Genomic DNA, 14,146 nt, shown 5'->3' on the forward strand with positions numbered 1-14,146 from the left:
ATTGAAAAAGCCACTTATTACCACGTCATTAGAGTAAATTAGATCATAAATTTAATGGAGTAAATGCAACATAATGATGGATTGTCCTTCACTATTTATGATAATTACTTAAGCATAACGTTCGTCTCTTATCCATAGAGCTGTAGTCAAAAATCCATGCAGCTGTAGGCTGAAGACAATGGCTTTAAATTCAGAAAATCTTTTTCTTAATAGAGCAAAAATCGTTATGAAAATTATGGGAGTATGGATTCCACCACCAAATGAATCGATAATAAGTAAAATCTACAAATTTATAATGATGTTTTTCCAATATTTGATCTTGCTTTTTTTAATAATTTATGTATTTCAAATGTGGGGCGATTTGGACGCGGTCTCTCAAGCATTCTACGTATTGTTCACTCAAGCCAGTCTCTGTTTTAAAGTCACAGTGTTTCTGGTGAACAAGAACATGTTAATGCAACTGCTAAAGCAAATGAAGTCTGACATTTTTGCACCGAAGTCTGCTGAGCACGAGAGGTATAATTTAACAACTACCTAATGTAGTTACTATATAAGTAATAGCATTAAGTATTTCATTATTTATTATAAGTATTTATTAATATTTTTATAATTTTCCAACTTTATTTCAATATCTACAAGATTTATCTGACAAAATCCATATAAAAAAGTGCAATACACTTTTTTGTATGGATAAAATTACAATAGCGACTCCGCCTACAATATTAGCCCAAATTGGCGGGAAATCAGGTTGAAATTATAAGTTGCCAGTTGGCCCATCATAACAATGTTAAGAAGTTTCTAGTTCTACGGTAGTTTCTAGATGGGTGACTTGCTAGCAATGGGTCATTACTCATTTCCTCCTACCGACAATCCATTCCCCCTCTCATTTTGCATGTTTTTTTTTATGGATGATAATGGAATGGTAACTCCGCCTGCGCTATCGGTATACACTGGCGGGGCACCAATGTGGGAAGGATTATGGATAGGTGAGGATGATGCAGGTTAGCACACCGTGACTTCCAGGACCAATCACGATGGTTTCCAGGGGGAACCACGAAGAGGTTGACCTGACAGGGTATATCGCTAGGGGCTATTAATCCCCATTACTAACAATCCCTTCGCTCCCCTCATTTTGCATGTTACCCTTTTGTAGTTAGTCAAATTCAGAAAAATAAATTAGGTAAGGCACCGATATTTTTAAATTTACGAATTAAGAATTTACAGGGTAAAATTATTATAGCTAAATCAGAATGGAATAATGGATACTTACCTATCTGTGTATTTATTTTTTAGTATCTTAATTCTCTACGCATCGAAGATTAAAAGATTGCTCCTCATGTTTATGATAGCTGCCCAAACTACTTGCGCCTTGTGGGCACTAAAACCTTTGTTTGATGATGTGGGTAGCCGCAAGTTTCCCATCGATATGTGGTAAGAAATATTCTGGTCATATCTCATTTTTCTTTAATGCTTGAAAATAGAATGGGAACTCCGCCTGCACCATAAGTATACGTTGGTAGGGCACCATTAGGATGAAAGACGAGGGTCATCAGAAACTAACCTCGATGACCTGACAAAATATGTTCGCTGGCCTCTATTCCCTACTATAAACAATTTAGAGTTGCTAGATGCAAATTTTAATTTTTACCCAGAAGTCATAAGATAATCAAGAGATAAGATTTTATTGTCGATATATATTTGAATGTTTTTTTGCGTAATGCTAGAACAAATATACATACAGACAGACTGACAAAGAGTCTAAAAAAAGATGGTTTTGACTTATATTATCTTTGTTAAGGGGGTTTTAGTAAATAGTAATAACAAGTTGTCTACATATATATATATATATATACAATTTTTTTATAGACAGTAAGATGTGTTAGTAAAATTATGGACCATATAAAACTATTATAACGTGTAATATCTCACTTAGGATTGTCCAAATACTGCCATAACAAACGGTCCTGACTAGAGTTTTCCTAAGCTACTTACATTGATTCCTTCATTTTGTTCACATGCCCAGGATGCCGGTGACCTCCGAGAATTCTCCTCAGTACGAGCTGGGCTTCGTGTTCCAGTTTGTAACCATAACCATCAGTGCCTACATGTATTTCGGCGTGGACAGCGTTGCACTGTCCATGATTATGTTCGGCTGTGCACAGATCGACATCGTGAAGGACAAGATAATGACTGTGAACTATTTTTTTTATTATCAACTAGTTTCTAACTAATTTCCACGGCTTATATAAGTAATATATAACCCATTCGTTTACCAAATTTCATTCAAATACCTTCAACCGTTTAAGTGTGATTGATTAACTATTATATAAACTGCAACTTGGACGATATGTATACATATAATTAATAACTATAATAACGTCAAGAATTATGTTTCACTGTTTATCTTTATAGTATTTTTTAATTAAATAAAACTTACTTATAATGATTATAAATTACTAAATATATTAAGAGGAAATAAATTAGGCTATAATATTATATTTAAAGTTGCCATAATAATCATATAATTTAATGCTTCTTTTTTATTATTTGTAGATTGTTTCAATACACGATGCAAAAGAAGACGAACGTAAAAAAATATTGCAGGATAACCATAAAAAGTTGGTAGAGTGCGTGATCCAGCATGGAGCCATAGCATCGTAAGATAATCTTTGGTTTGAGGTTGAAATCGAAATAGAAACGTTTGAAAGCAGTTTTATTTTTTATAGAAGAAAATTTAATGGTAACCCCGGCTGCGCAATCGGCATACGCTGGCGGGGCACTGATAAGGGATGATAGGTGAGGATAAAATCTGTCCCTTAGCCTATCGTAACGAATTCGACAAGAAATAACCATGATGGAAATCCAGAGGAAATTGCGTAGAGGTTGACCTGATAAGGTATATTGTTAGCAATAAAGCTGTCAGATCCCAATACTAATAACCTCTTTCCCCCTTTTGAAGGATGAAAATGGATATTGTCACTTAAGAAACAAGGCTTCTTAAGTGACAATGTTCATTAAAAACATTAGAACTTCTGTTCTAAAAAGTGTAGATTCTTAGTTTTACATATCACATACGATTTCGATATCATAGGTGTATTCAAAATTGAAGAATTATTTTAGACATTAAAATAAACTCAAATAATGTTGTCTAAAATTTAAAAGAGTAACAGTTGAGTTTCTTGCGGATTCTTCTCAGCAGATAACAACATTACGGATCCACAAGTAGAATCATAAAAGACGATTTTAAAGAGCTTGTAAACGAAACTATTTAAATAAAGATGAAATTGTATTTAAAGTGAAGTTCTCTAATATTTCAGATTTATTCAAATTACTGAGAATGCGTACCACACTTATTTGTTTTTCCAACTTACCGGTTCAGTTGGGATCTATTGCATGTCAGCATTACGGATATTAGTGGTAAGTTATCGTAGGTGAAGGTTGAAATAGGAAGCGGTAGCCCACATACGCAAATATATACCTCATTCCGTTTATTTCTCACCAGGAGAGGGAAGAGCACAAATTTTAAAATATAATTTATAAATATCTAACATACGTAATTAATTGACATATCACTGGTTACTTGATTAGAATTGTTTTGTTTAATTCCGTTACCATTAATATCTGTGTGTTTTTTTATGCAACTTAGAATAGCAAACAAGCTGACGGTCCACCTGATGGAAAGTGGTAACCGTCGCCTATAGACATGAGTAGTACCATGGACATAACATAGTATACTATTTAACCCATGATACCCTCACGCGTTGTCATTGCTGAGGATTTAGATGTTATTCCTTTGCACCCTGTAAATTCACTACCATATCCCACCCTTTAAACCGAAACACAGCCATGCAAACACAACTGTTTTACATGGTAGAAACACGAATGGGATAGAGGTGGCCAAGTAAACGACTTTTGTACAAAGTCTCCCTCTTGTGTGTGAATGTCAATACTCAAAGATTGACTGCCACTATTTTACCAGAAAATTTATAATCTTCCAAGGTTGTGGAAGGCAGAATTAAACAAAATAATTCTAATTAAACGACCAGTAATATGGACTTCCCCAAGATAACACCTAGTTTAATAAAATAATTGACATAGGAAGACATGACAACATACATGTTGTACTGTATTTATTTATTTTTAAATTGATGTTTAGATCGAGTGGCAGAGCATGCAATTCTTCTCTATAGTGTCATATCTATTCGTCATTACCAGTCAGCTGTTTATATTCTGTTGGTGTGGACACGAACTTACTGCTACAGTGAGTATGTCTATGTATAATTTTTTATGGAACTTATTCCATAACCACATGGAAAGTCGTAACCGCAGCCTATGTCGAAAGGGATTGTCAACGATTGGATCTAACAGCCTCATTGCTAGCAATATATCCTAACAAGTTAGAGGTGGCCAAGTAAACGACTTTTGTACAAAGTCTCCCTCTTGTGTGTGAATGTCAATACTCAAAGATTGACTGCCACTATTTTACCAGAAAATTTATAATCTTCCAAGGTTGTGGAAGGCAGAATTAAACAAAATAATTCTAATTAAACGACCAGTAATATGGACTTCCGCAAGATAACACCTAGTTTAATAAAATAATTGACATAGGAAGACATGACAACATACATGTTGTACTGTATTTATTTATTTTTAAATTGATGTTTAGATCGAGTGGCAGAGCATGCAATTCTTCTCTATAGTGTCATATCTATTCGTCATTACCAGTCAGCTGTTTATATTCTGTTGGTGTGGACACGAACTTACTGCTACAGTGAGTATGTCTATGTATAATTTTTTATGGAACTTATTCCATAACCACATGGAAAGTCGTAACCGCAGCCTATGTCGAAAGGGATTGTCAACGATTGGATCTAACAGCCTCATTGCTAGCAATATATCCTAACAAGTTAGAATGAAATAAATAACTCCTATTAAAGCATTCGATATATCCATTTAGACCAGCGGTCAGCAACGCGTGGCCCGGGGGAAAGGGGTTGTTAGTAATGCGGGTTACTTGTCCCATTGCTAGCAATATACCCTGTCAGGTTGACCTCCACGCGGTTCCTCTGGAAATCATCGTAGTTAATTATTGTTATATTTGTCACGAGGGGCCAATTAATCTACTTTTATACTCACCGTTTCATCCATTAGTACGTAGCTATGGCATAACGCCTGTAGGAACAGTGTGGAGGTCGACGTGATAGTGTATATTGCTAGCAAGGGGGCAGTAAGTTCCCATTAATAAAGTCTCTTTCCTCCATGCTCATTAGTTAGGGTTTGGTCACTTTGACAGATTTTAATAAAAAATATTTTTTGTGTATGTACATATTTTTATGCAACCTTTAAGATGTAACTGCATTTTTTTTTAGGGAAACAATAATGAGTTTTCATTCATCCATTCAACTTAATACATTTTACAGAGCGAAGATCTCCATACAGTAATGTACAAGTGTTTATGGTACGAACAAGATCTGAAATTCAAACGCGATCTGTGTTTCGCAATGATGCGCATGAGTCGCCCGATGATTTTCCGTGCTGGTCACTATGTAATGCTCTCACGGCAGACCTTCGTAGCTGTAAGTTTACAATTGTAATAACCTTTATTTAAAATTAGCGTGAGGCTTTTTTGAAAAAGACAAGCCTGTTTAACTAAAAAAAATCATTATAATTAGTTTTCAATTTTGCAGTAGACGAAGATATTGCGTATAGTAGACACTTGATAGACGAAGATTTTATTAAATAAAAGTTTATTTCAATTTGACATAATTAATAAAAAAACGAGAATGTTTCTGAAACACAAGAGTGTAAATCTATTCGATTATAAAAATATCACTAAAATCGGTTCAAAAGGATATTCCATACGTACATTAAACAAATACAGTTGATTTTTTAATGATACGTATATTTAGAATTACAAACAAATTGGCAGTCCACTTGATCAATAAAATGAGGAGTAAAAAGAAATGAAACGCCTAATAAAATATGTATCTACTTCCATTTGTAATACGTTTAATTATTTACATAATTTTTAATTTTCAATTTCAGATTCTTCGAATGTCCTACTCTTATTTTGCTGTTCTGAATCAAACCAAAAAGAACTAACAAACTTACTTTTGTTAAGTAGTTAGCAAAGCACCTAATATTTAGACAGTGATGGAGAACAAATATAGCCATGGTACATATATTTTTAATTATTGAAAATTTTTTTTAGATATTTTATGTTATCAGCCATGCTGCATGCATGCATGCCATGATTATTTAGCTGATTATGTTAATCTACCTATTATATTGTGTTGTATTTTTTTTAAATTTAGTGTATTTAATTTGGTGGTAAAAGTATTGTGACCTTGTAAATAGAGGCTTGTAGTGGTACTAAAATTTATTAAAGACACATAGAAACTATTTGTTTTGTGTATATACTTAAATAAAAAGGAAATTATGAAGAACTCTTATTATTACTTTTATTTAGTATCCAATATTTTGTTGCCTGCTATTTCTTTAATAGAAATTATCTTAAAAAGATTATAGAGGTAGGAAGGTACATATATTCCGTATTAAACTAACAATTAAATCAAAAGTTTGTTGTGAATTGTTCTTGTAAAGAATTATTAACACTTTGTAGAACAATTTAAATTTAATTGTATAAAGTTTTTAATAACCTGATGCTTTAACTACAGGTTGTTCTTATCTATAAAATGACATTCAGGTATGATTATTTTATTTCTATCATTTAACACATAAAAATCTTATCCCTGATGGCCAACTGTAAGTATTACTCATGTAATTTCATTGATACATTAATGAAATTATACCCTTATACAAATTAACTCGTGATAAAACAAATGTAAACAGCTCTATTTAACTTTTTTTTGTACTACAAAATAAGTGGGTTGAAGAAAATATTTCTGCTTAATAGAGCGAAGCAATACTTTACGCCGGATCAACGACTGATGCTCTATAAAATAGAAAATCCAGCTCGGCATGGATTTATGGGGAGATGTCATTTATGGGCGGTAGCAACTAGATACTAGCTTAAACCCTTCAACTTAGCGCAACGACAAGTGGTATCGAACCCTTAAGTCTTAGGAGAGATTTTTCCTCACACTGCATGTTCTATCGCTTTTTCAATGAGCTATGGACAGAGGAATTGTTCAATATGATGTCCACAGCCACTTTCTATCATCGTACACCACACCATCTACAGAAAGTTCATACCACTAATTTAGAGCCGGGATGGTCGCTTACAACGTGGTTTCAGAGATGTTTCCTCTTACGAACGCTTAGGTTATGGAATGAGCTCCTTCTCGAGGTTTTTCCAAGACACTACAGCATCTTTAAAAAAGGGATAAAGAGGTTTCTTCAGGTTTAACAATGAGCGCGTAATGCCTCTGGTATTGCAGGCGTTCATAAGCTATACATAGCGCTTACAATCAAATGGGCCGTATGCTTGTTTGCCACCTCAGTGGTATAAAAAAAATATTGCGTTAATACCCACCTCTTAAAAACATAATACATATGTGTTATATTAGTGAGACATGTTTGTAGAGTCAGTATTTATACAAAATGACCGAAATATTAGGATATTACAAAAAGAAAATCTATTAGCCTCTGTACATAATAGTAAAATAAATGCATAGCCTATAAAATATTCTTCCAAATTCAAAATGCAACATCCTTTATTTGAACATAGTCAGTAATTTATATGTTTGATGTAGTACACAGAAGCGTTATATATATAAACAAGTTATTTAATCTTGGAAACAAAACTGAATAGATATTTCCTACGTTAACATATTATTTCAATATGTCGTATAATAATGCGAAACTATTTTTAGAATTGCCTACATTTTTATTAAAATACCTGGGCTTGTGGATCGTGTCGGAGAGATTCAAAACTTTAAATAAAATCTATCGAACTTTCGGTTTTGTCCTTCATTATAGTGTCTTGCTGTCGATTTTAATATATTTGGCAGTAGTTTGGGGTAATATTGATGCTATGTCTAATGCATTGTACATATTATTCACACAAACGTCGACTTGTTTCAAAATAACAGCGTTTACTGTTAATAAAAAACGTCTTTTACACTTATTGGCGTTCATGAATACAGAAATATTGTTGCCTAAAACAAAACAACAAGAATGGTATGTCATATTTTTTAAATGGATGAAAATGGAATGTTTACATTGACTATAGTAATATATTACGCTAGCGGGATATCGGTGAGATAATCGTGAGAATTGATTGGTAAGGTTGAAAGCCCATCGTGACTTTCCCAAGAGTTAATCACGGTGGTTTCCAGGGGGAACCGCGAGTAGGTTGACCTAATAGGGTGTACCTATTGTTAGTATTTGGACTGTTAGACCCTATTACTAACAATGTCTTTTCTCCTTATAAAGAGCACATTAGTTTGTCCATCTTAACGAATTTACCAGGAATTGTCAACACGAAACAAATTACTATGATCAAAACCATTACATTGCTAGGGTTGGCGGTTAGTAACCATTCCATTTTTATTAATTTAATAAAGTGTTCCAGATGTAATGTCAAGTGTAATTTTAAAATTGTTTACAGCATTTTAATGATGCAGGCTCGTAAAGCAAGATATTTGACCATATTTTTGGTGGCAGCGGCCAATATAAACGTTATGGAATGGTGTGTAATACCTTTGCTGCACCAGGATGAGCCTAGAACTTTTCCTTATACAATGTGGTACGTGGATTTCGAAGAATTTTCTTGATGTCACACGTTTTCACCGTTCATGTTAAGTGGCAATTAGCCATTGCTATCAGGTGGATTATATGCTTGATGGCGAATCTTTTTATAAAAAAAAAACTATTTAAGAATGTTAGTCAAAAATAGTACGAAGCGTTATTCATTTATTTAAATAACTTTATTGATCAAAAGAAGCTATAGTACAAAAGGCGGACTTAATACTAGTAGCTCTATACCAGTCAATCTATGAGATGAAAGTAAATTACAAGCACAGTACTTCATTATTAGGATAGATACCCAACGATAACTTTAATTTATATTAAAAATATACTTTGAATGGTCCTTTGGCTGGGAAATCATGGCACTGTTCATGTTTATGAACGACGGTTACCATTTTCCTTTAGGTGGACCATCAGCTCGTTTACTATTTTAAATTGCATAAAAAATGCTTTAAATATCTTCAGTTAGCCACAGAGACATAAAGGGACTATGTAATACATGAGGAAGTTTACTTTTTTACGTAGATAGAGAATCTGTTATTGTCTCTCCATAGCCTTTTACTATTACTGCGTATGTTTACAAAGGATGCCTGTGGATACGCAGAAGTCGCCAGACTATCAGCTGGGGTACTTCTATCAGGTCATGTTTGGAGTGATGTGCGCCACCATGTTCATGGCCATTGATGCTTTCATTATATCCTCAATCATGTTCGCTTGTGCACAACTTGATATCATCCGGGATAAAATTCAAAAGGTAAATACGAGTATGTCTAAACTAATCTGAAAGTAACCATATACTTTTAAATGAAACATGTCTTTTCCAAATGGGCTTATAAATAACGGAGTTTTGAGGAAGCAAACATAAAAAAATATAATCGAATGTTCTCCTTTTTGGAAGTCGATTGAAAAGAAAGAAAACAGGATTATTTTATTAATAAAACTACTTACGATATCCTGTATTATAAAAATTAAAACACTCAGAAATAATTTGAGTTAAATTAATTGTTATTAAATATATTGTTAGCAGCAGAAAGTCGTCTACATTCCTTTACGTGGCTGCAGGTGCGGGCCTCGAGTAAAGGCTCTTTGCCCGGGCATCTATTGCGTAGGCTGACGTCTACGCATCAATAGTTAAGGCTCGGCGGTCTAGCAAAATATTATATATATATCGTTAATATCGACTTTACTCGTATACCTTTCTACCTATTTTATTTTCGAGATTACTCGTCTAGTTTCGGACTCAATGAAGAATGCATTCATAATCGTGACTTACGGCAGTGTCTCACGCAAGCAGTACTGCGAGTCCGAAATTGAAATTAGTCAGGCTGTAGCGTATCGTCAAATTAATACGTGAGTAAATTCGATATAAACCATTATGATCGTTGTTAATTAACAATTAATGGTTTAAGGTTCAAAGTGTAGAATTGAAGCAGGGAATAAATCTCACAGAGAAATACGAACGTTGGAGAGACAATAATAAGCTCTTTGACGAATGCATTACTCAACATCAGTCGATAATACAGTAAGTTTTTAATACCATCCTAGGTATATGAATTATTTTAAGCAACTTAATTAAATATGAATTTTTCAACTTACCACTATTAAAGGTTATTCATATTGCTGTGTGGACCCGGCATAGAATAGGCCACTCCTTCTTTTCCCGTGGGTGTCATAAGATGCGACTAAGGGAACTTAATGGTCGAGGGATGGGCAACAGCGTTACTTTTAAAACATCACCAAAGCCTAACTGCGGTTGACAACCCACCTACCAAGCGTGGCAACTACTGGCATAATCCCCCTTATGGGGCAGGCCTATATCCAGCATTGGATAGTTAACGACTGATATGATAATTCTTATAACTTATTTACTGTTACATGATAGAAACAGATTGGACGTAAGAGAATATTTCATTACACAAAATTCAGTCAGTGACAGTTGATTATGGTTATGTTTTCTACAGATTCGTGGAGCTTGTAGAGTCTTTGTTCCACTTCGGTATATTCTTCCAACTCAGTGGATCCGTCGGTATAGTTTGCATGCTGGGATTTAGATTGTCTGTGGTAAATTTTTTTTTTTATGTGAAAACGTAATAACCTGCCCTCATTCCAGAAATATCTGGCGCTCAACCCAAGACACAAGTAAAGTTTACTATGCGTAAAGATATGTCTGAACATCTGTACATATTCGTTTCTTCCGAGGGCCAGGTGAAGCCTGGAAAATGTGGAGAAAGGGATTGTTAGTAATAGGGTCTATCTTCTATTAATAGCTATTGCTAGCAATATACCCTATCAAATGGATCTCCTTACGATTTCCCCTGAACGTATTCGTGGTTAATTCTTGAATTCGTTACGTTGGGTTAACTGGCCTACTTTCATCCTAACCCGACATCTGTTATTTGTACCCTGTCAGCGTATAACGATATTGCAGGCAGGGTTGAAATTCCATTGTCACACACTAAAAAAACCTGAAAAATATTCTTAAATAAGCTAATGGGTGTTATTTTTAAGTTCTTGTTCCCTAGTGAAGATCAGATCATTCGCTAATTATTAGGTACTTATGTAAAGTCTTATTTATTTCCAAAACATATTTTAATTACGTTTGTACGCAGGAACCGCCAAATACATATGAATTCTACTCTTTATTGAATTACATGGTCAATATGCTGGCACAAGTGTACTTTTATTGCTGGAGCGGCAACGAGCTAACAAAACGGGTAACAATGTTTCGAGTTTGTAAACGTAATTCTTAATTTTATTATACAAATCTAAATTTTCATATGCTAAGACCTAAATGCTTGCGTACAGCGCTGTTACAGAAGAGTTTTCTTCCCCAAACTCTTGGGTTGTAGAATGGACTGCCGAGGGTTTCCCTAGAGACGATAGTACAAACTTTTTTAAAATGGGTATATTAAAATTTCATCAGGATCGGCTCACATGCTCGTGACTGACACCCTTAGTGTTGTAGGCGTATATAGACCATAGTGATTGTTTACCATCAGATGGGCTATATACTTATTTGCCAACTTCGTGGTATAAATTTTTTTTTAAGTTGTTTATCATATTCATACCTATTTGTTTTCGATACCGCAATCTATCGCTTAAAATAAGTTCTTTTATAGTTTCTTCATGCGAAATCTTCAAAACAAATACAATATATGTATATGCATAAGAGTTGTGTATGGTGCACTACAATTGTTTCCTACCAAAGTAAAACAAAAATCGATCATTCTAATAGCAATTTTGAAATGAAAAGGTTTCAGAAAGCTTGGTGCTATTTCTTTTTTAAGGCAACGATATTAGCTACTTTTAGCATCAAGAGATAATTTCATCTAGGTTATTATTTAATTTTCTCTTGCAAAAAAAAACGAGACACCAAGATTTTCCTTTCATCAAGGCAAAAAAAAAAATTTAAGTTTTTCAGATACGGACTAATCATATATTGAAATATTTATAATAAGAGTAACAATTAAACAAAAACAATATATTTACTTACATAATTAAATACACATTTGTAGATGTATTTTAAAAAATATGCTGTTAAATATAAAAAATAAATAAATATAAAAAAAATACTGGTTACTAAAATATAGGTTATACCTAGTTTAGGAGACAGGCCACAAGTGACTGCCTTTGTACATTATTGTTGGAAATAGAATGTATTAGCATAGATAATACTATACTACGTACTGGTATTCTTAGAGTCAAGACCTTCGCAACGAACTCTACCTGTCCCAATGGTATGAACAAGACGCCTCATTCAGAAAGAAATTACCTTTCGCTATGGAATGCATGAAGAAGCCGATATTGTTCAAGGCTGGCCACTTTATAACGCTGTCCAGACCTACTTTTGTATCAGTGAGTTTATCTGTACATGGGTTTTTTTAATGGACGATAATAAAATGGTAATCTTGCCCGCGTTATTGGTATGTCCCTTTCAGACCCAAGATTTTTTTCTTTCAGATTAAGTATATTTTCGTATTTTGGAGCCAAGCCATCTTGCCGGCACGCCCTGAGACTACTGCACCACCTAACCGCTAAAATGATTTCTTATTGTTTGGTTTAGAATCTCACTGTCATGTTATTTCAGCTTCGTGCGTAAAAATAAATTGCACGCAGTTTCAGAATTTTTTAAAGTTACAACTCATGCCCGTATTTTTCAGGTCTGAAAGGAATATACTGGCAGGGCACCAGTGAGAGATGACTGGTGAGGATGAAAGGCAGGTCCGTTAGCCCATCGTGACAATTCCACTAGAATTAACCACGATGGTTTTGACATCGCTAGCGATTGAAACACGTGGAGGTCGACCTGTTAGAGTATATTGCTAGCAATGGTGCAATTAAACCCGATTACTAACAATCCCTTTCCCCCATTTGTAAATGGTTTAATTTACTTGGCTATAGCTGTTATATGTTTTAATCAACTATACCCTGGATCATGGGGAAAAGGATTGTTAGTATTGAGCTCTAACCATGACCGTTGCTAGGGGCATTTAGGGGTAGTGCCCTACCTTAAAAGGCCCAACGCCCAACTTAATATTAAAATCTCCAAGAAAATTAAACAGATTCGCTTTTTTCAACTTCTTTCAACCATGTCGACCTCGTCGCGGTTCTCCCTGGAAACTATCATGGTTAATTTCTGAGGAATTCATCATGATGGGCTAACTGGCCTGTTTTCATTCTCACCTATCACCCTTCACTGGTTCTCCGCCAGCGTATCCCGTTAGCGCAGGCGGGGTTACCATACCATTTTCACCCATCGAAAAAAAACATCGGCTGAGTTACTACACCATTATCACCTATTAAAAAGCTTCTGGATAATGGAAATTTTACTAATAGTTAGTGATTGAAAAATTGAAGTGGTAAAGCCTATTACATATTTGCATGATAGCTGTGTAGATATTTTATAACTTCCTTTTCTAGGGGGAAAGGTTAGTAGTGAGATAACTGCCCCATTGTTAGCAATATACTATCCCAGGATGATATGGTCTATGATGATGATCCTACATAGGATATACCCTCGTGGTTTCCTCTGAAAACCATCGTGAATGATTTATTATTATATTCGTCACGATGGGCCAACTGGCCTGCTTCATCCTCACTTATATAGCCCACTGGTACCCTGCCAGTGTATACCGATAGCACAGGCGAAGTTACCATTCTATTATCATCCATCAGCTTCTAACCTAAAGATTATTCAAGTTTCTCTTAGCAATTAAAAAGAGAATATTTACAAAATTCTCCTGTTTAGAAACTTAGATTCTTTTTTCTATTTACAGATTCTACGTTGTTCATATTCATACTTCGCTCTTTTAAATCAAGTCAATAATAAGCAATAAAACAAATAATTCATCTATTCGTTGAATATTAGTTGAAAACTTCATTTTTTAACGTTCGCACCGTAGAAAGAGTTAGTAATAAAAATATTGGTAATTTC

General features: G+C 34.3%; 1 protein-coding gene across 1 annotated transcript; it reads left to right on the plus strand.

Moving 5' to 3' along the window:
* The first annotated feature begins 125 nt into the window (after nt 1–125).
* Nucleotides 126–14,127, plus strand: LOC113519699 (uncharacterized). The gene is made up of 17 exons (XM_052900364.1): nt 126–516; nt 1,294–1,431; nt 2,024–2,192; nt 2,554–2,657; nt 3,318–3,417; nt 4,157–4,261; nt 4,667–4,771; nt 5,421–5,576; nt 6,046–6,099; nt 7,775–8,142; nt 8,573–8,710; nt 9,298–9,466; nt 10,122–10,234; nt 10,674–10,773; nt 11,322–11,426; nt 12,412–12,567; nt 13,989–14,127. Exons 1-17 carry the CDS (start codon nt 179–181, stop codon nt 14,046–14,048), a joined length of 2,478 nt encoding a protein of 825 aa, XP_052756324.1. The 5' UTR covers nt 126–178; the 3' UTR covers nt 14,049–14,127.
* The last annotated feature ends 19 nt before the right edge of the window (nt 14,128–14,146 follow it).

Source organism: Galleria mellonella, unplaced genomic scaffold (genome assembly GCF_026898425.1).
Source record: "Galleria mellonella isolate WM207_F2 unplaced genomic scaffold, CSIRO_AGI_GalMel_v1 utg65, whole genome shotgun sequence".
In the NCBI taxonomy this organism is placed as follows: domain Eukaryota; kingdom Metazoa; phylum Arthropoda; class Insecta; order Lepidoptera; family Pyralidae; genus Galleria; species Galleria mellonella.